At 34.9% G+C, this 26,647-nt stretch overlaps 1 protein-coding gene across 1 annotated transcript in view; it reads left to right on the top strand.

Annotated features, from left to right (window-relative positions):
- Positions 1-474: 474 nt before the first annotated feature.
- LOC105193746 (laccase-5) overlaps positions 475-26,647 on the top strand; it is a 51,989-nt gene continuing 25,816 nt past the window's right edge. The window contains exon 1 of the mRNA XM_011158323.3: positions 475-1,087. Within this exon, the coding sequence (XP_011156625.1) occupies positions 970-1,087 (118 nt within the window). The 5' untranslated portion in view covers positions 475-969. The remainder of the gene's footprint in view (positions 1,088-26,647) is intronic.

Genomic DNA, 26,647 nt, shown 5'->3' with positions numbered 1-26,647 from the left:
AGGCTCACAACGCTCATAATTCTGTTAACGCTCGTAACGAAACCCAGACAAATAGCTGGACGATTTTGCGGTATCCTAGGCCAGTTACATAGAGAGACGCGGAAAGAGAACCGAGCGGAGTCAGCGGTGGCGGCGGCGGCGGCGGCGGCAGGCCGATCTTGCTCGCACGCGAACCCCACCTAAAACCCCCTTCACCTTCGTCGACCGCGATCGGCGCGGCGCGCGCGAACACGCGAAAGAGGGGAAAATTTCAACGTCACCGTTTCGCGAACTCGAGAAGTTCGTTACTGTCGCGCGCGGCACCCGTCGGACTCTTGTCCGACAATAGTACTTACCGTCTTGGCAAAATCGGGGGACTTCGCCACCTACTACCTTGCCAACTTCACCACCCGATCTCCATCCGCCACCTTTCTCTCTGTCTCTCTCTCCACCCGAGACCGCGTTCGCGTCCGCTGCCACCGCCGCCGTCGCCGATCTGAAAAGGAGGTGAACGCGCGCGAGAGAGTACCATTGGGCAAGGAATTGGGGCAGGAGCCAATGGTAAGGAGCGCGAGGTGGAGCGATAGGTTTTAAATAGGTGTGCAGGATCCGTGCGTGGATACGAGAGGAAAAGTTGGCGGTGACCGATACCGCGCGGAGGCACCGCTGGGATTAAAATTCGGGTGATAAGAGTGTGGGGGCTCATTGTGCGGCGGGTAGTAGAACAACCTGCCCGGCACTTACTATCCGTTCGTTGTGGTGGTAGTTTCCTACCCGGGGGATACACACGGGCCGCGGTGTGAAACGTACCGAGAGGAGTGACGGTCCTGCTGATAGAGCGGCGAGCACAAAGTACGTCTCAGTCGACGCTGAGCCAGCAGTGCGCTCAGCAGGTCCGCTCAACGCGGTAGAGAGAGTCCTGGGAGAGTCGTCTACGAACTCGTTTTCTCTCTTCTCTCTAATTCGGTATCTTCGGTCAAAAGGACGGCCATGAGGTCCTGCGGCGGCTACCGGGCACTCCTCGTGCTCGCGACAGTGCTCGCCCACATGACCGGCACGTTCGCCAAACGCGACTCACGCCAGTCGGCGGCCAACGGCAGGAGCGGTGGTGAGTCATCTTTGCTTCGATTCTTTCTCTTCTCTTTCTCTTCCTATCTTCTACTTTCGCTACTTACCCGTATTCTCCTGTTCCGCCGTGATCGACCCCTTCTACCTTTACGTTCGCGCGCCGCTCATTGCTCCTCCTTCGTCCTGCTATCTGCTTCTTCTTCTCCTTCGCGCGACCGACACGCTGTCGAATCTATCACTGATCTCGATTATTTTTTGACGCTCTACTTTTTCTAGAATACTATATTAGTATTTTATTCATTTTATTCTTCTTTTTTTTCACTTCCTTGTTATGCTCCTTTACTCTCTGAGAAATAACTGTTCACGCCAGATGTATGTATAGATATATATATATTTTTTTCTTGTATCCTTTTTATACTCAATTTATTACTTTATTCTTTTCATTTTTGATGAATAGAAGAATTTCCAATTTATAATTTTTAACCTTTTCCTTCTTTTCCTTTTTGCTTTCCTATCCTCTTCCTACCAGCGGATCTAATCGAGATCTCGTTTAGTCTTCTTTTTTCTTTTATCTCTTATTTTGTCACTTTTTCTTCTCTTCTTTCTTGCTTTTTTAACAATTAATTTCCTGCCTACGTCGTACAGATATTTAAATAGGTTTCCGGTTGCATATCGATAAATAAAGTGCAGTGTTAGGTTGTGCAAACTGCGTAGGAAGATGACGAACACGCAAGTGAATCACGGTGCTGTGCCTATCGGACATTGATTCAGGTGGCAAGTTAAATGTCTTGAGACATAGTATAATGAAGATAATGCAATCCAACGTGTTATATAGTTGTGTATGTGATTTGCTACATTTTGTTGCACAAAGAAAACTGCAAGCGATATCTTGATATACGTTCGACTGTCGATACATCATCGATTTGCTTTTGCATTAGGAAAGTGCAATTTAACATTTTTGGCTTGTATTTTTGAAGAAAATGGCGAAATAGGGGAAAATCTAAATCAATTATTGTACGTATAATTGTACGACAAAGATGTTGTACATGTGCGAAAGAAAATAGTTATAATTTGATTGATATAAAATGTATATTAATACTTACGATTCAACTAGTATATATTTCTGTATTAGCGGTTTTTTTTACGCAGAAATCTTGAAATACACATATTTTCATTCTTAAAGCGTCCTCACGCAATAGCGGTACTTAAGTCGAGAATTTATGACATTGGGTTTATGTACATAAAATCTTCAATGACAGAGTCAATCAGTTAGATTCGTACAAAACTACTATATGCTATAACTTACACACATTTGTAATTTGTTATTATAAAGCTTAATATGTTTTTAATATGTACTTAATTGGTATTTCTTTATTCTACTATAAAAAATATATCTTAAAAATGGAGAAAATTTTAAAAAAATTTACAAAACAGAATTAATATTTATTAAGTTATCATGTTTCAAATATAAAATATAGGTCAAATTAAATTAATTATAGATCAACAGTTGTAAATTAACTTTTCAGGGTCACATATTCACGAAAAATATGATAACAGTTTATAGCTGTTTGTATCTTAATATCTACATCTGCTTTTTTTATCTCGGAAAAGATTTAGTAATCTTTTGCAAGGACAAAATGGCACATGTGACACATAGTACTACACCGTTACGTCCATCAGCTTCGCCAAGCTGCTTCACGACTTAGGTCAGAGAATTATGACGACATGATTTCCAAGTTAAACGGTACTCGACATAGATTCCTTAAAAATGGTGCTTCCGAGGAAGATTCGGGTCGATAGTCGATTTTTAAGCAGTACCTTATTTTTTGTAAAGATCAATTGAGCTGAATCGTAACTAAAATGTAATAGATAGCCCACGATCACCATCTATGAAAAATAATTGCTGTGATTACAGTAAGCGTGACTAATCGCTATTCGTGAGTGGCAATTATTTTTATACCTTACAGCCGCTGATGGCTTTTCATATCCCAGCTACGAATTCGCATATCGTTTCGCATATCGTTTGCACCTCTCTTCCAATATGTGTTTTATATTATGCAAAGTTCCATTTTTGATTTCTAACGCGATCATTCGTGAAGAATACAACATATCCTACATAATAATACAAAACTAAATAAAGCATCGATAATGCAGCCTTGCATGACAATTGCAATTAACTGATAGAGATTGATGATGATGGAAAATAGCAGAGAGAAAGTAATGCGTTCTTGCACTTATCTTTAGTAAGATACGAATTCCAACACGTTTAATGTAGGGTGAAATGGCAACCATTGTGTTAACAACATTGAGAAAATGATTTTTTGTACATTAGACATTTTTCTAAATAAATAGCCATTTGTTGAAAGAAAATTATTAGCTTTATGTTAAAAGTAAAATTGTTTATTTGTGTCGAAATGATTCTGTATGGAAATTAATAAATTTATAATTAATAAATAAAAGAAAGTATTATTGGAAATATTTTCATAAATCGAAATATTTTTAAAAATTAATAAAAATTATTTAAATAAAAACTACACAAATATATCATAAAGACTAATAATACAAATGCAGTAATATAATTATTAGAAACTATATACATATTATTCAATATTGCTAAGAAATAATGATTAAATTTTTGCAAACGATATCTCTCGAGATTTCAAGAGAAACATCTTAAGAATCGAATATATCTTTATTTACTATCCAAATATTAAAAGAAATTAATTTATTTGGTATCTTTTGATATCGATTATCGAAAGGTCAGTGAAACTTTCAGGAAAGAGAAGTTATCGTTTCTTAGTTTAAGTCAGATCTAATGCGAAATTCCCGCGACCCTTCGACATATATCGGAGTTCGACGGAGAAAATATATTCGAACGTTGCACAAAGTCGTGACCGGAACACCGTCAGTTTTCTCCCTCGAGCTGCCGGCATAATTCGTTACTTCGTTATCGGTCCGCTCCTTTCCGCAATTAAACGCAGTTCACCTCGCACATTTGAGAACTTAAATAGAACGGTGCAAATTAATTCGATTATACGTACGGCGGTTTGTACATCCTAATTGGTCGATTTTAATTACCGTCAAATATGAACAATGAACGAGACGGATTTAGGAATCCGGACGCGTTTTCGTTTTGCGAAAACGCTTATCCGATGTATGTCGAAATTTTTTAATTATGCTACTGCTTGTAACTTTTACTTGTAAATTAAAAATTTTTTTGATACTCTTTAAAGAGTATCTAGGCTACTTAAAATTCCGGAATGGAAATCTTAATACTCTACTAACGGCAAACTTTCGAAATTTTTAGGACTTTCGAAAAATTTCCTTTTTGATGTTAATTCAACCGTGTTACTCGCACAAATAACGAGTGCTCAAGTTTCTGATATTTAAATGAGAATATTGTTATCTAAAGTGTTGCAATATTGCAAAGAAATATTGGCATGTGTGAACATAGATAAATAAGTATACGGTAATTAGAGATTTTCACACTTAAATATTGAAGTGATTAAATTAAGTGCAAGAATTTGCCTCATTGCTGTGAACTGAATTGAAAATAGATTTGACGTTTTCGGTGCCTTTATTACTGTTTCTCAGACGTGGAAACATGTACCATGAACCTCTTGAATGCGTTCGATCTTTATCGGGGCCTTCGAAACAAGTTCGGCACGTGGAATTGAGAATGTTTTCTAGCGCCTTCGTTGTTGGCATTGCTACCAGAAATGGCTTTTCAACGAGCGAGTGGCGGCATGCCAGTGCATATAACAGTTCACTGTGAACTGGCTAAGCAACTTGCTCACCTACATGCAGCAGCCGTTCACACGCTGCGGGATCCTTCCGCTCGCGCCTTCGTTATCGTCTTACATCTCCGCCGCCGGATGATTGTCAGCACGTACTTTGAAATCGGTTACTGCCTTCAGACTAAATTGCTCAATCAGGCAAAAATCGATGAATTTCTTAAAAATTGATATTTCTTAAAAATTTAATTTAATTTATCGTGTATTACGAAGTAGTTAAGTTACAATGAACCATACGGCAAAAAGTATGCACTTATACAAATACACAAGAAGCGAAGCACCAGCATTATGCTACTGCTTCAAAGTCCACTCGAAAATATACAAGATATGCAAAAGTACAAGAAGTTGATAATAAGTGATAGATGAAAAATAATATTTGAATGCAAAAGAGTAAATTACAAGCGCGATAAAGTACACAGATAAATACACCCTCACACAGGCGGATGTTATAGTTTATTTATTAGAATTAAATTAGTAACGGCGGAGCGAATCGAATATAGGGCGAAATAGAATATAGGTATGAAGTTTTACATGTCTCACATGTGATTACATTTCGTCTCAAATTTATCGAAATAAACAATTATATTAATAGACACGGTAATGCTTCGCGTAAAGCATGCAAAAGACTCTTAAATTATCATAATCAAAATTCATAGAGCAAATTACACTAAAAGGAAGACTGTTTTGATATATGATTAAAAAGGTTTTTTGGCAGCAAAAATAGATAATAAAATTATTACTCAGGTCACTTTAAGAAGACTTCACTTTGATAAAATTTATAAACTTGACACCTGAATTATTTAACATATTTATCAGCAATTAAGTTGTAAGAGTGAAAAGTGTAAAATCGAATCATTAATCATTACAGACCGGTTTTTCTCGTCAGATAAAATTCGCAAGCCAGTCTTCTGGTATGACTCCTTTCCCGCTTCATAAGTGTCTGAATTGTATTAAAAATTGAGAAAAGTTGCAAGTGAAATCGGTTTTTTTTGCGAAAAAGTACATTTAAAATAATCTTTTTTCAGATAATTAATTTAGATTAATTGGTCAAACGTTTCTTCTTTTCAAAGACAAAAAGCAAATTTTAACTACAGCTTGTTTTGCAAATCATTATTGATGCAGATTCTTATTATTTTCTAGAAAATCTGTACAAAATGTTTAAAATTGATAGAATCTAATATTTTATGTAAATTTTAACATACAATGTAACAGTACTATATAATACGATATAACAAAAAATCTGTACTTGCAATTTTTTTATTTAATGTACAAAGAAGAGCATAACATTTTCGATGACAGATTAATTTTTAATAAATTTGGTCTCTCTCTTTTTTTCTTTCTTTTTTCTCTCTTTTTGTTCTATCATTTTATTGTTTTATAGAACCGTAAACTTATTTTGTTGACAAGCTTTGTTGACTTATTAGATCATATATATCCATGTTAAAGTGCTTTCTTTAAAAGCATTCCAAGTAATTTCTTATACTCCGCGTTCCCAGTTAGACCACCCATTAGGAACTATTCTGTAAAGCTTGTTTATTATATATGGTTACCGATACTATACGTAACCACAGTAGCTGTAACTGTCAGTAATTGATTGATTTACAAGATAATTTTCCATCGTTGAAAGAAAACCGATTTATTCTGAAGTCAGTTCTTTCAGTTCTTTGACTATACATTTAATAATTATTAGATTGCCTCCGCGCTAACAACAACTTATTAAAATTTTTTTATTTTTGTGCATTGGACGTGTGAATTTAATGAGAGTACAATATTTTGACAATTAAGGACTCTTAAAGAGTACATTACATAATATAACTTTTATTAATATTAGAATTGACCCATAGAAAGTAGTTTACGATGCGTTTTCGCTTATGTGTCGTAACGGTTTCTGAAAAAATGAACATTACACAAGCTATTCGAGCTATTTATAGGTAGATCCGCGTTCGAATTTAATTGCTCATTTACGAGAACGCACGAGGTCCGAAATTCCGCTACGTCATCGTGAATCACGTTGCCGTCCGTAAATTTCTGCGAATCAATTCATTATTAATGAAATACCGTATTATCAGATAACTCTTTAGGTCTCTACGTGCATGTATCTTATATATAAATTTTCCTCGTTTGCCAGCTATTTGTTGAAATCAATTTCGACATCATCGCTGCTTTATCGCTGATAAACGTAAAACAGATATACCTTAAACACGAAAGCGGTGATACTCAATAACCGGCCGCTCGCAGCTCGGACGAGGAAACGAACCGTGAAATGACGACAATTCGAGTCAAGTTAAAAACCAGTATTTCGTCCCAGGATCCGCGCGTGCGACGATGACGTGCGGTCGCTCCTTTTCACGGACAAATGAGCCCCGCGAAATGCGCGCGTCACTGAACTTGGAGACCGGTTCCTTCGTTTCCTTTCTTTTCTCTCAGCGTTTCTCGCCGAATCACGCGTATCGTTACAGTCGGATGAGGATAACGGCCGTGCAGACGCAGGGGAATAAGATAGAAATCGCGGTTAAAGTTGCGATTCGCGACCGATTTTTGCCGTCGTCGTCGTCGTCGTCGTTGTTGTTGTCGGGATCATCCGCGATCCGTACGCCTGCCGCGGAATCTGGGTTAAGCTTCGTATTCTCGTATCGTGAATCTAAGCACTCGGGATTTCGATCAACGGTCGATCTCCGTCTTCCTTCTCCTCGTCGCACGTTTCGTCGCGGCAATGGATCACAATCACGGTGAAACCACCAAGAACGAGCGTGCCACGAGTACGTCACGCGTATCTCGTGCTCAGGCTCGATCTCCGGTCCGGGAAAATCGATCCTAATGGATTTCAAATTGCGACCGTATCGCCCCGCCAGGAACGGCACGAATCGATCGAGGGGACGGATTGATTCTGCGGATAGATGCGAACGAGCTCCCCGAGCGACTGAAAGTAACGCTTCACCAACACTGCATTCGTGGCTCATTTAGTAACGCGATTGCACATTTATCGGACAGTGAATGCTGCATTAACCGATCGTTGTGGTGGTAATCATCACCGTTGAAATGATAGTATAGAAATGTTCATTCAATCTCTAATTGATCCGTATAGTGAGATCCTATAATTTTAGCTCAAAAATTATTATCGCGTTTTAAGCTTTTCGCTTAGGTTTAACATAAGATTTTAATTTTTTTCATATTGTCATTGTGTTTATACTATATAATGTTTTTAAAGGAAGAGTCTTAAAGAAACTTACTTGAATCAAAATAGATTCCCTTCTGCGATTAGCAGCACTCGCTTTTAATGACTTAACGATTCGCCGTTTTTGATGTGCAGCAAATCTTGTAATGATTTATCCTATACAGCCAAGTAGCCGAGTAGCAATGCAGATAATTGGAAAATAACGGAAAATAATTGCCTGCCATGATAGAGAGCAATAAATAATCGCGAAGCAAATCCAAACACTCATTTCAGAATGCACACTGCGCCGTGAATACTTGCTTGATAAATGAAGAAAATTGTCTTTAACAGCTGGAAAATTGCAGCAATATTGTATGACGCGTACCAATAATCCGAGCTGTGCGAGTCCAATCAACATTCGCTCTGATTCGTGCAACTCCGTTCGCCATTCTTAACGGTTGAGCGACAATAATTAATAACTAGTTAATAAATGCAACCGTATCGGCAATTAAATACCACGATCGACATTTATGTGTCAAAGTAAATTATATGTGCGTTTTAATCCGCCGTTTAAGTGATGTTAGATTAATGCGATTGAATTTATATGATTCGCCTTAATAAGATACAGCCAATCGAGCGCGACACTTTATATGACATTTGTGAATAGTTTCTATATGAAATCAGCGTAACGCCGAGAAATCGCGAATTAACTTTGCTCTGGATACGATGTACAATCTATCCTTTACAGACCCGCGTGATTGCCGGGACTCCTCTTAAGGATTGTTTCCTTTGTTGGCGGAGGATAATCGGAGTAACCTCATTTTGATACCAGCAACTCTCGTTTTAATTGAAACTCACGAATATCAACATCGTTGATATTCGCGATGATGAATAATACTATTCGGATGATCAATAACATTGTTTGACATTAATTTTACATCACGAACCAGATAATTCTTATAGATTTTTTTATTTTTGCTTAAAATGTATCTAAAAATAAAATTGTTCTATAGCGTGACACGTTTTCTAGCTACTTAAACTCAAAGTTATTAAAATATGCCACGTTCATCACTTTTAAATGATGATTCCAATTTACTCAAAAATGTGACGTGACAGAGGAATTTCACTTACGGATTTATTTTCAGGGACGTAAAATCTATAAAATAGTCTGATCCAGTTCATGAACTTAAATTTATCAGACAGTGTAATTATTAACAGATAGTTAATTTAGGGTTCGATGTATCCAAGAGTTTTGCGACATACAAAATAGTATTTGATAACAAGTGAATGGAAATACACAGTACAAATTATTTTTAAATTACTTGTTAATATAAAAAGCATGGTGTAAATTTCGTCTAAAGTAAAAATGTAATATTTACACGTACAATGTGTCTCATATGTATAAATTGTAATAAAATAATCGTGAATGTGAATGCGAGAATGATTTCACGTTTTGCCGCGTAGACAAGAGACCTTAAACATGTCTTGCGTTACACGCGTAGTTGACTTTAATGATATCCGTTTTTGAAATTGGCCGCGCTAAAGTACGAGTTCAGCACGCGGACATAATCAGTATCCGCGAATTCCTCGGGACATAACGATCGAATAATCAATGCGGATGAATATCAAATCGCAGTGATCGCTCCTGGCGCGACCGATCAATTTACCTTCATCAATCAAGTCAATTAACTTTGTAGAGGCAATACTTTGTTGCAAGAAATAAACCCAAATCGCTAGCGGGCGGACGGTCTTTTTCACGGAAGCGGAGTGGCATGGAAATTTTATTAAGTGGCAGATTTCGAAGCTGCGGTGACTAATTTCGAAGGCTGGCGCGTGCCCTGGTTAATCATTTTAGCACGATCGTTTTTCACGCGAGTTTAAAATCCGAGATTTACATATATAATACTTTTCTACTTTATCTCAGCTACAATTATTATATTTTCTTTTTGAATCATGTTAAAAATATTATTATTACTATTAAGGTAAAAATAAAAATATATTTTTGAATTTTTTTCAAAGTCTTAAGTAAATGGATTTTTTAATAACAAATTTTTGAATATTAACGAAGTTTTATTTTGATCCTTTTATCAACAATCATTTTAATGATTTGCACGTTTTATGTTCCTGTTAGAAAGCAGCAAAAAAAAAATTATATGGAGAACTTCGTTAAACAACCGTTATTTTTTAACTGCTTCAGTTTATTATGGCAATTGCGAATTTTATTGCCGCATTATTGCCGCCATTTGAACAGTGTCGCCTCATCGTTCTCGATAATCACATTTGATCAGCTTTGATAAGTAATTTTAAATAATAACGACGGATTGATGGACATGAATAATCAGTAATTTGTACATAATCTACTTTAACGCGAGTAAAAAATTTGTGCATTTACACAAGGACTTTGCCTTTGACTACCGATGTAATTACAGACTCCAATACGTGTTGGTATAAAATCCAGAACAAAATGCATTTTACATACAAATTAGACTTCAGCGGATCAGACTTTCTTTTCGCGTTTAAAATGCATTTATTTTATGACACAGTAGTAAAAACCAAAAATTTAATTTCTCTTTAATTAATACTACTAATACTTAGTGATACCTTTATCCAGAGATTGTACAAGCGTTGCACACCTCGATTTAGCTTATTTTTGCCAGTACGTTGAAGGTCTTTATAGACTAAGAAACAGCTAAATGGTTGCAACGCGAAAAAAGGTCTTTTATTATTGTCGGCAAAAATTCCAACTACGAGTGAATAACGGTTTTTGGGAGAAAGTCCGCAGTATCGAGAAGCTAAAAGTCTCCGTCCATGCCGACCGGGTATCATGCGCGAGATTTCAGTTCCGCATCGGTGGCTGATTTCACCCTATTTGTAGGTTTCTATACTTTGCGATTTTCATGCTTATCTGAATGAAAATTTTTCAGGAGCTCCGATTGTGGTCACAATACTTATTATTTTAAGACACAATTAAATTGTTTTCCCTTTTTCATGTCCATGAAACGCCCGTTTAAAACACCGAGTAACTCACAATACCGACTTTGAGGAATCTTTTTCACATTTGATAAAAATAACTTGATATTAAAATTTATGTCAAGTGCTCTTTCTCTCTCTCATGTAAAAAATTCCAAACCAATGTGTAAACTTTGGTCTCATTTATTTCACATAATTTCAAGTAATTGAAATAATTGAAATCTTTGGAAAAGGAAAAATGGGGCAATGTAATTATTTTTTATTCAATTTTTTATAGTTGAAAAGTTGAAATAAATAATTATTATGAAATGATCAAAGAATAACTACTAATTTTGATTATCAAAAATTTATTATATTGTCATAGTTAAAAAAATGGGCAATCTACAATTATAATTTTGGATTTAATTAATATTGATCGACTTACTGAATAACGACAATAATGAAAATACTTGAAAAACTCATATCACATTATACATTAATACCCTACATGTTTAATCATTGCGATGTTTTGTTATTATCTTATTATCATGTATTATATTCTTATCAAGTAGATAAATCAACATAATTAGGCTAAAGACAATTAAGTTGAAATATACACTTGTATATTGTATTAGAAAAGGCTCTGGAGAAATAAATTTTAATTATAGTTAATATAAGTAGCGTATAAACGTTACATACATTTTACCTACACACGATTAACCTGTGTTAACTCTATTGGCACGAATTCTTAACTTGATACCTGTATATTATTTTAAACATTTTCAAATATACTTTTTCCTCTAACAACTTGTCTTTGATCTATTTTCTTTGTATTCAATTATGAAACTGTTTTAAATTACAGTTTATTTAATCTTAAACAAAATTTAAAAATTAATATAATTAATACACTCGAAATCACATAAGATAATAATCACAAAATATAATGAGGCTAAAATAGCTTCATTAAAACGAAGCGTTAATGTGAAAATTCCACTTGACGTTAAACTTTTTGACAGTCACGTCAGACGCAAGCATCGTCGAATTAGCAGTGCATAAAAATTAGCAGTGCGTAATGTGTTACTCATAGAAACCGGAGAAATTCCCGCGATTCTCGCCAAACCTCACGCTTTGTGAACCCATCTTTGTCTTGTAGACGGACAGTGGGCGCGACACGTGAAAGAATCGAGAGTATCTAACGCTTTATCTCTTCGCTTTCCTTTTCCTCTTCGGTCTAGTCGTAAACGCATGTATGGAACTTTCAAGGAATTCCCCGACTTACACGACGACTTTGCGCTCGAATTCGCATGCTAAAAGGCATTTCCGGCGTGTGTAACGCCGCCAGTAAAAAGCATAGCACCGTCTTCCTGCATCCTGTTTCTCAAATTTTTTGCAATCGCGAGATATCACTTTGTCAGAATGCACATTATATTTTGCGTAAAGCAATATAAATGCACATATAATGTCCGGTTACGTAAAAATATAATAAATAGCAGATAATTACATAATGTTAATCTAAATTTCTATGAAATTATTTATTTACTTTGTACATTTTAGCACTTTATCTAAGAAGCTTTTTGTGTACAGTATTAATTTTTATGTCAATGTACAAATCTTTTTTTCTTTAATGTGACATGCAATTCGTTTTCTTTTGACGCCGATTATTGCGTACAGCTTTTTTCCCGTGAGATATCGTTAAAATTCACAATGTTTACAACATTCTTATATCTGTTGCACGTTCATCAATATATGTTTTTGCATATCAGTATCTTGAAATTCATGAAACACCGATTGTTCAATGTCTAGGAAATTGCCAAAGCTTCTGCGCAACTACTTACATAGTAAAAAGCGAAAATACTTCCTGTCACAGCTGCTTAGGTTTCGTTATGCTACACGTCCGGTTTAATAAATGTTTTAATAAGTGTTTCGCTGTACAACATAGATATATCGTGTGACTATTTAAGTAGTACACTAGAATGCCGGGAAATGTAAAATAATTTCCATTTTGCTTTCGATTTGTGTGAACGGTACATTATCATCGTACATTTATTTACTATTATGTCAGAATATTTGTTTTGTAATTCATGTTTCGTAATACACTTCATTTTTTTTTACGTGTGAACATTGCAGTAAGCACTTATACTTTTTTAATTTTAGTCGATTATATAAATGGTAATGAAATTTATATTCATTACATCACTAATACATAATTTTTATTACTACGATTAATTAAAAACGTTTTAAAAAATTTCTTTCAATAGTTTAGCAAATGGAAAAATAATTTTCTAAACGACTAATTTAGAACAAATTGAAAGATGAAGCATTTGATAGAGTATTTTACAGCTAATTTAATATGAATAAATTGTTGTAGAATATAATATTATTAATTAATTAATGTTTTTCTCTCCTGTTCTGGGAATTCCTACAAATTACTTTCCTACAAATTTTTATTTTATTTTTAATTAATCATCCATTCGTGCATTTTTATTTATGATGAACATGCCATTCAACGAAGTATCATTTCTCTGAATTGTTCTCGGTCAATTTAATTTACATACGCCAGAATGATAGATGGTCGTTAATGAGATACAGTCATATGTCTGTCGTGATAATTGTAAGATAAATGCAAATTCATTGTAGCGTACGAATGTACACGTCTCTAGAATCGTTAGGTCGCAATTGGGCGTAACGCACAAAGGGATATAATACGTATGTACTTGCTATGCCAACGTATCTAAATCGAAGAATGCTGAAGGAGTTGGTTTGCCACGAGCTGCACGCGAAAGGCGTGTCTCAGACGGAACTTCGAAGTTGAAGGCGCCGAAGCTGAACGGAACGTGGTCCAAAGCGAGAGGGACAGTACAAAACGTGCACCTAGCGAAGCGATCTCCGAGGTCTAAACGAAAGGTCTCTCGGGCAAGCAACAGTTTAATCTTCGCGTTCTGGAGCCTTGATCGGCCTTCTTGCCACGTGATAGATTTTTTGCGATCCATTCAAGCGCGACATCTTAAGTAATGTTACTTATGATTGCCGTTATTAAAAGCAGAATATAAAATTATTACCTATTCCGTTTAATGGAAAAGGAATTAGAAATGTTAAGTACGCAAACAGTAGTTATCGCGCTCCGGAAATCAATCTAGATTTTGAAAGTGGAAAAATCTCAATTGAGAACTTTCAATCGGTTTGGTTATTACGTTGCAATTTTTCTGCCTTGTTTCTCATTTTCTTAACGAGCAATTTAGCTCATCGCTAACAAGTCAAGGAGTAAATGTCTTCAAAGTGATTTGAATTAAAGATTAATAATGATAAATGTTCAGTTATCACTCAAGAATCTTTGCGAGACGCAGCAGCGTAAATTACCGCTGAAAGAAGAATCACCTTGAGCGTTTGCTTAGGGTAAAAGCGAAAGGCACTCTACACCATGCACTGTTCGACCCGCGATAAAAACAAATGTCGATGCATAAGCTGACAAAGAGGCAATGCCATTAACTCCACCGTGAGAACAGGTGGCAGCGCTCGAACAGTGATACACGGTGGCTACAGTGCTGTCTTTGGAATGTCACAAAACTGTTACGAGATTACAGAGCTCTATTATATCGCCACCCTGGCAGAAGGGTTCTTTGCACCGTATTCGCTCCGCCAGAATAAAACCGTTAGCAGTTAGTAACTCTAATTCAGCGCTGATAACAGTATTCTCAGTCAGAAGTCAGTTGTAAATTTATTAGCACCTCGAGCATGCCAGCAATATTGCTACCATGGCATTTAAATCGGTATGAAACCGGCAATAATGTTATTATCATCGTACGAATTACGAAATCTTTTTACAAGGCAGTTAAATCCGTCATACTTATTTCGTAGTATTCCATAGCACATTTTCTCTAACATTAATGATGTAACATAAAAATTTATATACTAGCAGCGCGTTGCAACTAAAACAGCAAGAACCAGTTACCTTGACTGCTATGAGTACAATACTTTTTCATTAACCATGAAGTCTAAGATTAAATCTCAACTGATATTAAAAGTTAATGCATATTATGGAATCATAGAGATAAGTTCTTCAATAAAGAGGTCTAATTCTTGAGAGGGAAAGTAATACTAATTTTTTAACGTATAAATGTAACACATAATTATCGACATATAAATTTAATTTTTTCAAGAAAAGAAATATATATATTAACTAATATATGATTTATTTTGTAACATTGGCATATAAATCCTAAATACAGTATAAGTATAATGAACATATGGTGTCTACATATCTTAAATCTAGTCTCATGTCTTAGAGACGTAATTATAATTTTTGTTTTTTTATCCACCTTCTTTTATATAATAAAGAAAGGATGGGAGGCACAATTTTTCTCGATAACCGGCAACTCTCAGCTGCTGTAGTGTTAAAGAGGTCACACCGACTGAATTTTTTGCACTTTTCGCGAAATCTCGCACGAAAGTCAAAAGAATAAAGAACTATCTTGAGATTCCGAGCCAATTAAACCATTATGCCATCTTCGTCATCCATCCGTCCACGAAACCTCAAAACGCACAAATTTCGTCTGCCTGCTAATTAAGTCAACCAAACCACGTTGTGATGCTGGGAATACTATGAGCCCTGTAAGCTCCCGTAGCACTTGCTTCACTTCCTGCACCTAATGGAATACTATTCGTATAAGTTGCACCATACGCTGCCACGCCGGCGATATAATATCGCATGTAATCCGTGCGCGCTATACTTACGTCCGGGCTTCGATGCAACAGCTTGCACGACTCGCTACGACATTTCGTTCGTTTCATTACTTTTTCACGCGCCACGATCTTCCTAGATTTGCGAAATCGTGCTACTTTTTGCACGGACATTTGCCAATGTTTCTCTGACAATGAGCTTGTTGTTACGTGTACTGGTGCGCGCTCGCCGATGATTACTTAACTTCAAGAGATGAACGGATGTTTTTTATTTATGTAAGAAAAACATGAGAAGAGACAGTGACTTTTTTTCATCACGTGCAATCTGTTTAATGTAACAAATGAAAACGAAAAGAAACTTGCCACTTTCTCACCTTTTGGAATAACAATGGGATTGAAATAAATCTCACAAGAGGAGATCTAGATATATGTATTTCGCAAATTTTATAAAGTTCAATATTAAGTTATGGAATTTGATGTCATAAAAATAATATTTAGGTGCGAATGGATCAAAGGATTTACAAGGTTTTTTTCTTCCATACTGTTCAAGATCAACTGATTCTCTTTTTTTCTCAATATTTATTTTTTATGTTCTTAACCTGTTTTATGATTCTACAAAACAAACGTATCTTTTTAATTTATTTATTTAAAAAGTAAAAAGATAAATTATTTAAATGTTAAATTATTTCTTAAATATATATTATTTAATAAAAGCTACGAGAATTATTTACTAGATTGAATCTGTAAAGCTTTGCTACGATAGTTCCACGAGTGCAATCATTCCAAACTTTAAAATTTTGTAACTCTAACTCTTTGATCCATTATCGTTTGAATGTTACATATGATTTTTATATCAAACTCTATATCTTATAATATCGAATTTTTCAAAATTTACGAGATCTTATTAGATCTCCTCTTGTCAAGTAAAATGCGTGCGTATAATTTACAAAACAAGACTTATTATTAAAAGAGAGTTTTGTCCGCCTCGCTATTTTACACTCTGGCACAATCTACGATAACGGTTGCAGTATCATTACACGAGACGAGCGCTTTCAGAAAATAGCGACCATAAATTTTGCGATGCGAATGTAATTTCCGTACATCTTTCTGTAACATGAGATACTTGCTATTGTATTGCCATTCTTAATGCAAAACTAAAAAATAATTGTCGTAAAATTTTGCAGGTATCATTCTTTTTTCATATGAGTAACAAGTTAAAAGATAATATTCTAGACACACCTTATTTTTTAAAATGGGATTTCTTTATATGAATGGGTTACATATACGTATTTTATATATATATATATATATATATATATATATATATATATATATATATATATAATGAATTCTATGAATGATCAATAGACAAAGTTATATTATGCGATAGAGATGGTTATGAAATAATAACCATCGACTTTATATAACAAAAAACACATTTATAAGTTATTTAACAATTAAATTTCAAGAATTTATTTTATTCATTGCGAAAGAGATATTTGATCTATTTTAAAGAAAATAATCTCACAGTTCCGGCATCCAATGCGACGGTAGAACGTAAGTTCTGGAATATAATTTCCCGGGATATAATTGACGATCGTGTTTTTCTTGCTTGCTTCGCTGCACTGGAACAATACAGCATACTGCTGCCTACGCTTACTCATGATACTTATGTTTCTCGTTCCATCGAGAAAGTATTTAAAATGCACTATCTCCATCGCATAATATAATTCTCTGTATTAATCATTCATAGAACTCATTCATATATATAATACATATATGTAATCCATTCATATAAAGAAATTCCATGTTGAAACATAGATGTGTCTAGAAAATTATCTATGAAATAAATAAAATATCATAAGATTGTTTGGCTATTCTTAACTGACTTAAAAATTGTAAATATTTTTTTAACTAAATAAAATTTTAGTTAAACTACATCATACGATTAAAACTCTTTCTTGCACTACAACTAACAAGTCAACTCGCTCGAAGAATGCATCATTATAGCAATTGCTAATTTAGTTATTAAACTCGCAATAGAATATTAAGAACCTGCCGATGAGAGGCTTTCTTGAAAGTTTACATATTTTCCCCGGATCAGTATAAGAATCGGGCCGCGGAAAGCGAGCGTTCACAGCACGGTGAAATTCGTTCCTAATATACCGATCAGTCGTGACGAGGCAGAAAGCGAAAACCACTTATCCCAGTGAGGTTTATTGTCTACGGCGGCACCCACACCGTCTGGGAGCGGGAAGCCACTTTTTGCCGGTTGGCATCCTTCGCAGGAATAGAGGAGCGTGTAAAGCGTGGTGACGGTGTGACGAGGTCGGGAAAGTGCCGACCTGCCGTTCTCGATCCTTGCCATAATCTAATCCTTGCTTCACCACACCCTCTGCGCGACTGCGCTCAACGGCGTTGTTTTCCGTAATTTGCGCTGATATGTCAAAGTGCAATCAGCTTCTCTAACTGCGTCGGAGTGGCACAATCAACGATTCTTTACGCGTGTTTTGCAATTGAATCGAAGCACACACAAACGTGGCCGCGGGATCACACGGCATCAATCAAGTCTTGAAAGATTTTCTGTCGCGCACGATCTTTCACTCCAGTTGAATTTAAAGGTCTGAAACAATCGAGAGAGTTGTTGATTTTAATATTTTTACATTCGCGCTTTCTTCTTTACTTGAAAGAAAATAAGATAGATTAGTATCTTAAAATGATATAAATCAACATCGGTAGACTGAAATAACTGCGCTCATATATCATTGACTTTATATATGACATAAAAATATTCAGTTTCCAATTGTTCCCTGCTCCAATGCACTTCGTAATACTATGCTATTTCTGTAGCCAACTTATAGCCGCATAACTGTTCTTACGGAAAGATAAACGAGCAACTTGCCAATGGCATTACAGTCTGACTAGATCACTTTCGATTCCTATTCAATATATCTATATATACCTGCATATATTGAGTTATGATTTCATTCCAGTTTAGTTGTTAATTTAATTAATATGTTACGGTAACTTAACTGTTTCTAAATAAGCAGATATTAACAAGCCTCACAAGGATCTTTTTATTTTGTTAAATTCTTGTTTCAGTACATACGTAAATTTCAGTTATTTCCTCCTCGAATGGAGCGGTCGTCGAATAAAGCCATTAAACTCGATAAAGATTGAAAACCTTGTGAGCTCGACGGAGTTTATTGCACTTTAACGGCGGAATCTCGTCTTTAATGATCGTAAATTTATTCAAAGATAGGGTCTTTCACCGAATAGCGTTGAAAATATATCGCCCAAATTACCGCGCAAACACGTCAGTTCTTTTAAAACACTTCGAGTCTTTTCTCTTCCTTTTTTTTCAGATTGTGAAATCAATGTTACTTCTCTATTTATTTTGAGTAAAAAATTTATTGTAACTTAAGTCAACAAGTTGTTCAAATTTTTTCTGAGCACATTTGAAAAATTGAGTACATCTATAAAAGTTAACAAGACCTTACGTAATGCTTTATAATATAAAGCCCGACTGATTCTGTCGCATCAAGTAACACGATTGTCAAAAATAGATAAACAAAAAATTGTTTAATACAAATTCACAATAAATTATTGCAAACGCGGTGAAAGTAACATTTTATCGTCTAGCAAAAATTTTTTTTATAGTACAGTTCGGAAAAAGTGGACCTGTGAATGGTACGAATAAAGAGTGGGTGGCAAGGGAAAACGTGTCACACGCTATGCAACTCACGGTCGTTTACTCTATTCTGCTTTAAGAATGGATGTGTTATGAATCGGGCACACGCAACGAGTCCCGTTGCGGTTGCTCATATATTTAGATGAGAAACTCTGCCTTAAAGAAAGACCGAAGCAGTTCGTGAGAATTTTCGTAGAATAATTATGCTGCATACGTCTGTTTTTATTGAGTGTATAACAATATTGTTTTGACCACACAATCTGCACCCACGACCGAATTTCGTAACACCTTTGCACGCAATACATAATGAAGATATTAATGCAACCTTTTTTAGCAAAATTACGAAATATTAAAAATTATTAATATATTTAATATTATATGTATAAAAGAATATATAAGTTTACACATTTAAAAAATTATTGAAATCTTTTCGTTTAGAAATTAGGATATAGTTTATATACATGACGAAGTATGAAAATGTTTTATTGTACATATCTATTAGTTTAGTTTAGAAAGTAAACTATTTGCAATATTATCAGGTCGTCCACATGTTGTCAACTTATATCGCGCAGAAGAGCCACGTTCGTTTAATTAGACGCATGCGTTTACGGGAGGCGTCGTTAGTTCCGACTTGCAGTGAATGCTCCAGATGCGCGACACGTTTTGACGCGTAAATTCTGACTCGTCCTAGGTCCAAACACGATCGAGATATCTATAATACTGATTATTGCATCTAGCTTGTCGCCAGCAGTACCATGGTGTCGGTGACACAGCGGAACGTGACGTGCTTGTACCCGGCACAATGCTCGAAGTAGCATAAACGATTTAGGGAGCTTTCTCGAGTGGAACCTTTATACGTCCATCTGGGGATCGTACAGGAAAGCGGCGAAACTGGGACTCGTCGGAATAACAAATTTAAATGCGACATTTCTTACTGGAATTCGATGTTCTTGTTCCGGCAACGGAACGTATATAGCTAAGTAAAATTTGGGACGATAGGTCTTAACGATGATGGGTTTCACAGATTTCTCAGCACATTTGAAAATTATGTTATTTTCTTGATACTTTCCTTGCCGAAAGCGTCTATCAGTGAACTATCGATCTTTTTATGGAAAAAAAAAAACGAGAGAGCAGACGCACTTTATTAACGCAAGATATATTAATGTTACTTTATTCTAGGTATCGCAGTATATAATCTCAGTCTTTGAGTGACAATAGTTATTTACTCTCTACTCTCTAGATATGTTAAAATGATATGAAAGTACAGTTAAATCGGCAGTATTAATTGGCAATGGAAAGTATTAACGATTATTTAATAGACTCCGGAGTTAATCTGTTGAAAGTCGTTCGATTTCATTGAGATAATTTAGCATACATAATTTCAATTTCAGTTTATTTCTTCTTGAAAAAGTAAAGAATTAGTCCGTAAATCCGTAAATAAAAGAGAAGAACGTGATAACAGTTGGTGTTTCTTTCCTTTACGTATTACAGTTTATAGAAAATGCGTTGTACTACTGGAGCCTGAGTACCCAACACTAAGCATTCCTACGACTAATTGCTTCGGGCATTAAACTCCCAGCAAATCAGTGACGTCGCTATTCACTTTATTCAATTGTTTGCTACGCACTATACCGGCAAGCACATGTCGTGAATTGCATTTCACCGGAGGTGATTATGCCTCTTCGGAGATGCGCACCGGACATAGGCTCCCGGGTGAAATCTCTCTTATCGCACGCGACTATGCGTGCATTGATGACGAGCGCGAGCGCAACTTTTTTTATCGCTCACGTAGCCCATTAAACTGACGCATCCAGCTTTCCTCTTGTGCTCGCGAGGATTGCGGACAAGGATATTACTCTTTCTTCCTTCGTAAACAACATGAAAGTGATACAAATGAAACTACTACCGGCTACCGGCCTGTTCCGGTATAACGGAAACCTCAAAAATATAAGGACCGATATTTTTATTGAACTTTGAAGTGTCGATCTTTTTTGTAACCATTTCATAAAAAAATAATTCTTTAATAAATGTGTTATACTTTTTGTGCACGATAGATTGCTAAACTATATTTCTTAGATCCATATCTACATTTTCATCAAAATTAAACGACCAAATCTCGGTTTACAAATTTTCGTATAGTGAAATTGATCTTTCCGACGTATGTAAGAAACTCCTGTCATGTTTTTACATTGTTATTCAACTATTCCATATGTTTCCTATAAAGTATAGCGACTCAGGATAATAATCTGCTCTAAACGATTTAATCGCACGTGTTATACTCTTTCTTATTTATTACTGGTGTCGTTTTTACGGCGCATAATTTATATCACGCGCATCGATATCGTTATAGAAAACAGCTGGCTGAAGAGACCTCTCACCTTTACTGACTTAGTAGCGATTATTAATATAGTAGCTAATTTTTCTAGAATTTCGCAACCGGCTTTCAACCAGCGAACGTTGATTATCGAATGTGTTAATTTATATAACATGATAATTTATCTCAATTTTATTAAAGTATGATATGTATATACCATCTACATATTTAGAGTGTTACATACATAAATTAACTGTTATAAACAACGGGAAAATAGTATTTAAGTATAAATATTCTATTATTTTTCATATAAACAGCTCCAGTCTCGTGAAATACTGTTTGTTCCTTATCAACGTCAATTTATAATGAAATACACAATGTTTTGAAGAGGACAAAAATCTGCAATAAACTGAACAACGCTAATGATGTATGGTAAACACGAAATCCATCTCGCCTCGTCATAGAGTTTTCATTAAGTTGACAATTCGTATAAGTTGTACCGTGTATTTAAAAAATGTCTCGGCTATTAATCATTAATACTTGACCTGCTTAAATGCACTTCCGCGATGATGATTATTTACAATACACGTTAAATGATTGATATAAACTTGAAAGGTGAATGTACTATATTTTTCTTCAGCCTTTAAATTACTTGTTATTAATTATGCTAATCTCAACATTCGAGCTGTTCTCCGCGATAATTTCTCACTTTGCGAAGTAAACATAACACGTAGAGTGAGAGCTAATCAGCGTCATGGAAAAGGGATAGCAATGTTTTTTGACTTAATTTCAAATTCCTTTTTAAAAAGGGAAAACTGTCCAAATGAGCTAACGTTTACGAGTTAGTTATATCAATGTAATTGCTATAATTCTGATTTTTCATCAGCTAATGTGCAAGGGAGAATGTTAGCTTTTGCAGCACGTGCTCGTATACATGTTTTCACGACGGTGTATTTCGCTGATTTATTGCAGACAGCGAAATGGGATTATCTCGTTGAAGCGAAGAGAAACTGATAGACACACAAATACATTCTTTTCTACTTCTTGCAATGTATGATTCTCGGTAACGGTAATGATGTTAGATCAGTGAAACTGAATGTGAATATCGATTTTATTAATGATTCTCAAATAATTTCGAAAAAGTTTAATACGTTAAGTATGTTTAATAAAAATTCTTACGACAGTTAAATATTTAATCGTATAATCCGATTTTGTATTTTACATCGATAAAATAAGAGACCTTTGAAAAATTTTCAAGTATTGAATTTTATTCTACAAGTGCTTTTCAATAACGTTAACGTTGTAAAAATATAAAATAAAGGTATTTGAATTTTCCAACCAATTATGTATTTTTCCATACGCATTAAAAAAGAGTAAGCATCTTATATGGTTTATAATTACGCGTGATACTCATGAAAAGTACTCTTTTTCATTAAATCTACGTTCACCTGTTGTGCGATTATTTGTTTCACGCGCGAATAAGCACCGCGTAGTAGTGACTGGTGTCGTTTTTGCGGCGATCGCGTTGCATTCACAATGATTCATGCACAATGAACTAGTTGCGTTTTAATGAATAGGAATTAGCTGAGAATGGCAAAAGTCCACTTTTCCCAGGTATTATTCCAGCTCATGCTAATCGCCGCACAATAGTGCCTGATGCTTAACGTGGTCAATGCTCGCGAAATCGACTCGCGCTCTCGATGGTACAATCTGCGAACGGCCGCCAATAAAGTTAATCGCGCTCCGGCCTGGAATCAATAAAAACTAGAGCATTTGTGATCGCCAGATAAAAAGCTATCGGGATTATTTAGGTTGATAACAAATTTCTATTATTATTGGTAATATATTAGGAGCTAAACGTGAATTTTAGCACAAATTTGTTTATGTGAAATGTAATGTGCATTCAAGTGAACATGATCAAATTTGAACAATCGTTGACATTAATCCTAATTAAATTTAGGTAATTAATAATTATGTTTAAGCATTCATCTAAACAAAGCAATTTATATATTATGCATATTCTTCTGCTGGTAATAATTTATCAGTGTAGCTATTAATTACTGAAATGAATTAGTGGAACTTAACGGGAATATTTAATACATTTCACACAGCCATTTACGTCAATATCTTTTTTCTAAAAGTATATGTCTTTCTTGCTGCTCGCACAGCTTCTTTCCTATACTTTCTACTTGTCTGGCAGACATACCATTTCGATTCGTGTTACAGGATCCAGCTCTGCGAATTTTAATACGCGTCACACATTACCGTTGCGTTTCGCTATTGAACTGCGCGCGCTTTTATGCGCACCATTTCTTTACTATTATCGTACGGGCATATTCTCACAGAATCAATTTCACAAAGTCACGCGACGTGTAAATTCGAGACCGTATTAACGTTCAGCCTGCGGGCTAAATCTCCATCTAAATTAGGCGTTGCTCTTATCCCTTTAGGATGCTTAATTTTACATTAGACACGGATCACGGAATACAGTATCACTTTGTATCTCTATGCACTATTCGCGAATTGGTATCGCTTATATGTAATCATTGGAAACGATTACCTAGTGAAATAAATCAATGAAATAAATTTGAATAGATTAATTAATGTACGGCATTAGAAATAATTAATAACGGGACTCATTTTAGAGATTAATATGCATATCACGTGAAAAAGTATAAGTTGTGCATAATCAACAAAAATTTTTGGCCAATACAGCGCATGTTCGACACATCCATGAAGTGCATAATATTTTTAGATTGTCCGACCACAAAATATATTAATTATATAAATCTTTATGTTTTTTTTTTATTAATGCTATAGTAATGTTTAAGAGAATACGAGAAATATTTGGAAAAATTATTCAGAAAAGAATCTTTCTCGTTATTACGATTATAAGAAAAAAAACTCGTTTTATATAGGTTCAAGGGTAAAATATCTTAAAACAAGACTACCGTATAATAATCTATAAATAATATTTTATTAATAAATTCATGTATCACGCAACACACACACATACACATGAATAAAGTATAAAATATCAATTTACAAAACATGGAAAACCATAAATGATTAAATTGGTATTACTTAATCTACGGCGCGTTGGTAGTTAATAGTAATTATCTTAAGAGATCTTGTTGTTGTATCAATATATCTGCAATCGCTATTATTGTGTAGTTAACCAACATCAAGTGCAGTCGATACACGTTAAAGGTCGTGCAATGGAAAATGAAGGGGCCCGGCATAATAGGGCCAGAAAGAAAGATCACGACTCGCACGTCTATAGGACAAAAGGGACTATATCTAGCAAGAGTCTTCGTGGGCATGGCATGCACTATCTAATTATATGATTTTTCGTACTTTATCTACAAATTATTTCAACGCGAGAATTCTTGACAAAGAATATATAAAAGAACATAAAAAAAGAAAAGAAAGTAATACAAAAATCACTATATTTTATAACATAAAATCAGAAAATACAGTATATAAAAAATATAATTTTTTTTTATAATTGAAACAGCGTAAATGTTTGCTGGTTTTTAACAAGAATTATTATATTAATCAATATACACACAGTTATAAAATATGAATATACACGTTATAAATATGAATGATATGTTATACTCTTTCACACGTGATAATTTTTGTAACTTCTTTAACAATTTTATAACTTAGCTATTAGCCATTATCGTATTTTAGAAACTTCAAGATAAACACACTTGACCTACATGAAGCATAATTTATCACTGTCAAAAAGTAGCAACACCGTACAGGCTGTCATTTATCATGAGACTTTTTAGTTATTTTGAGAATTTGTGTAAATAGAGTTTGCATGATAACGTCGTAAATAGAAACAGGGTTTTTTACTTCAACAGCCAATTTATGCAAATAATTATGGAATAATAGATCGGACGTTCACAAGTTTCTGTCTATCATCCCATTTCGTCGATGCGCAAATCTATCTCTGCTAATAGCGTTATTACATACCCGACGACTTCATCAAACTACTGACATGTCGTGTCACTTTGGAGTCGAATGATTGATCCACGAAGCAAACTTTTTACGAATATGACACACTTGTAAGAATTTTTTACGATACTTATTTTTTTTACTACGCTTATTTTTTTACGATACTTGTTATATTAACAATGTGTATATTATAATGTTAAAATATTATATATTATAATATTTAATCCTTTGTTGCACGTTGCACCGATAAACGATTTGCTTAATTTCCATAAAGCAGCTATTTACATGAACTTTCCTCTCATTATCTATTTAGTACCTCATTATGAATGGAAATAAGAAATCAAGGTAGCAGTTGAATTGAATCATTAATTAAGTCCAATTACCTTCGTTTAAATCGTGACCAGATTTACGGTGCGCGAAGTAACGATCGGTATAGGTTTCCTTTAGTGGATTTTTTTTTTGTTTCCGATGCCGGTTTGATTACACCGTAAAAAAACGGTACCGAGCAATGGAGCGGTTATGTGCGTTTGCATTAAAATCAGTTAAGTACCTTGGGTATAACTTTCTTTCCTTACGTAGTTGATTATTTCTTGAATTTTGCGTAATTTACATGTTTTTTCTAGTTTGTGCGATGTAAAACTTTCCCGAGCTATCATCTAAACATCAAAAACATATTTGTATAATACAGTCGTGTGCAAAGTCTCTGTAATAAACATTTCTCGATTACAACTTTCCATATACCTTCGACCCTATTGTTCGTTAAAGGAAAGCGCATGATGCTTCTTGGGCACCCTGCACGTCTCTGAAAATAGATTTGTGAGAAATTATAGAGTATTCGAAACACGCGTTTCTGTGAAATTCCCGATCACATCTTTCACAAGCCAGTACCTTTTCAGTCGCGACAATATATATCGCCACAAGCTGCCGTCAATTCATCGTGAACCATTAAGGACACAACATCAAAAGCCAGTTGCAACACAATGAAGAAATATACTGATCATATAACATACAGGAAATTATTTTAATCCTTCAGTATTCTTCTGTACATAATGCGG

This window comes from Solenopsis invicta, chromosome 2 (genome assembly GCF_016802725.1).
Source record: "Solenopsis invicta isolate M01_SB chromosome 2, UNIL_Sinv_3.0, whole genome shotgun sequence".
NCBI lineage: Eukaryota > Metazoa > Arthropoda > Insecta > Hymenoptera > Formicidae > Solenopsis > Solenopsis invicta.
This window is presented reverse-complemented; position numbering and strand designations above follow the sequence as displayed.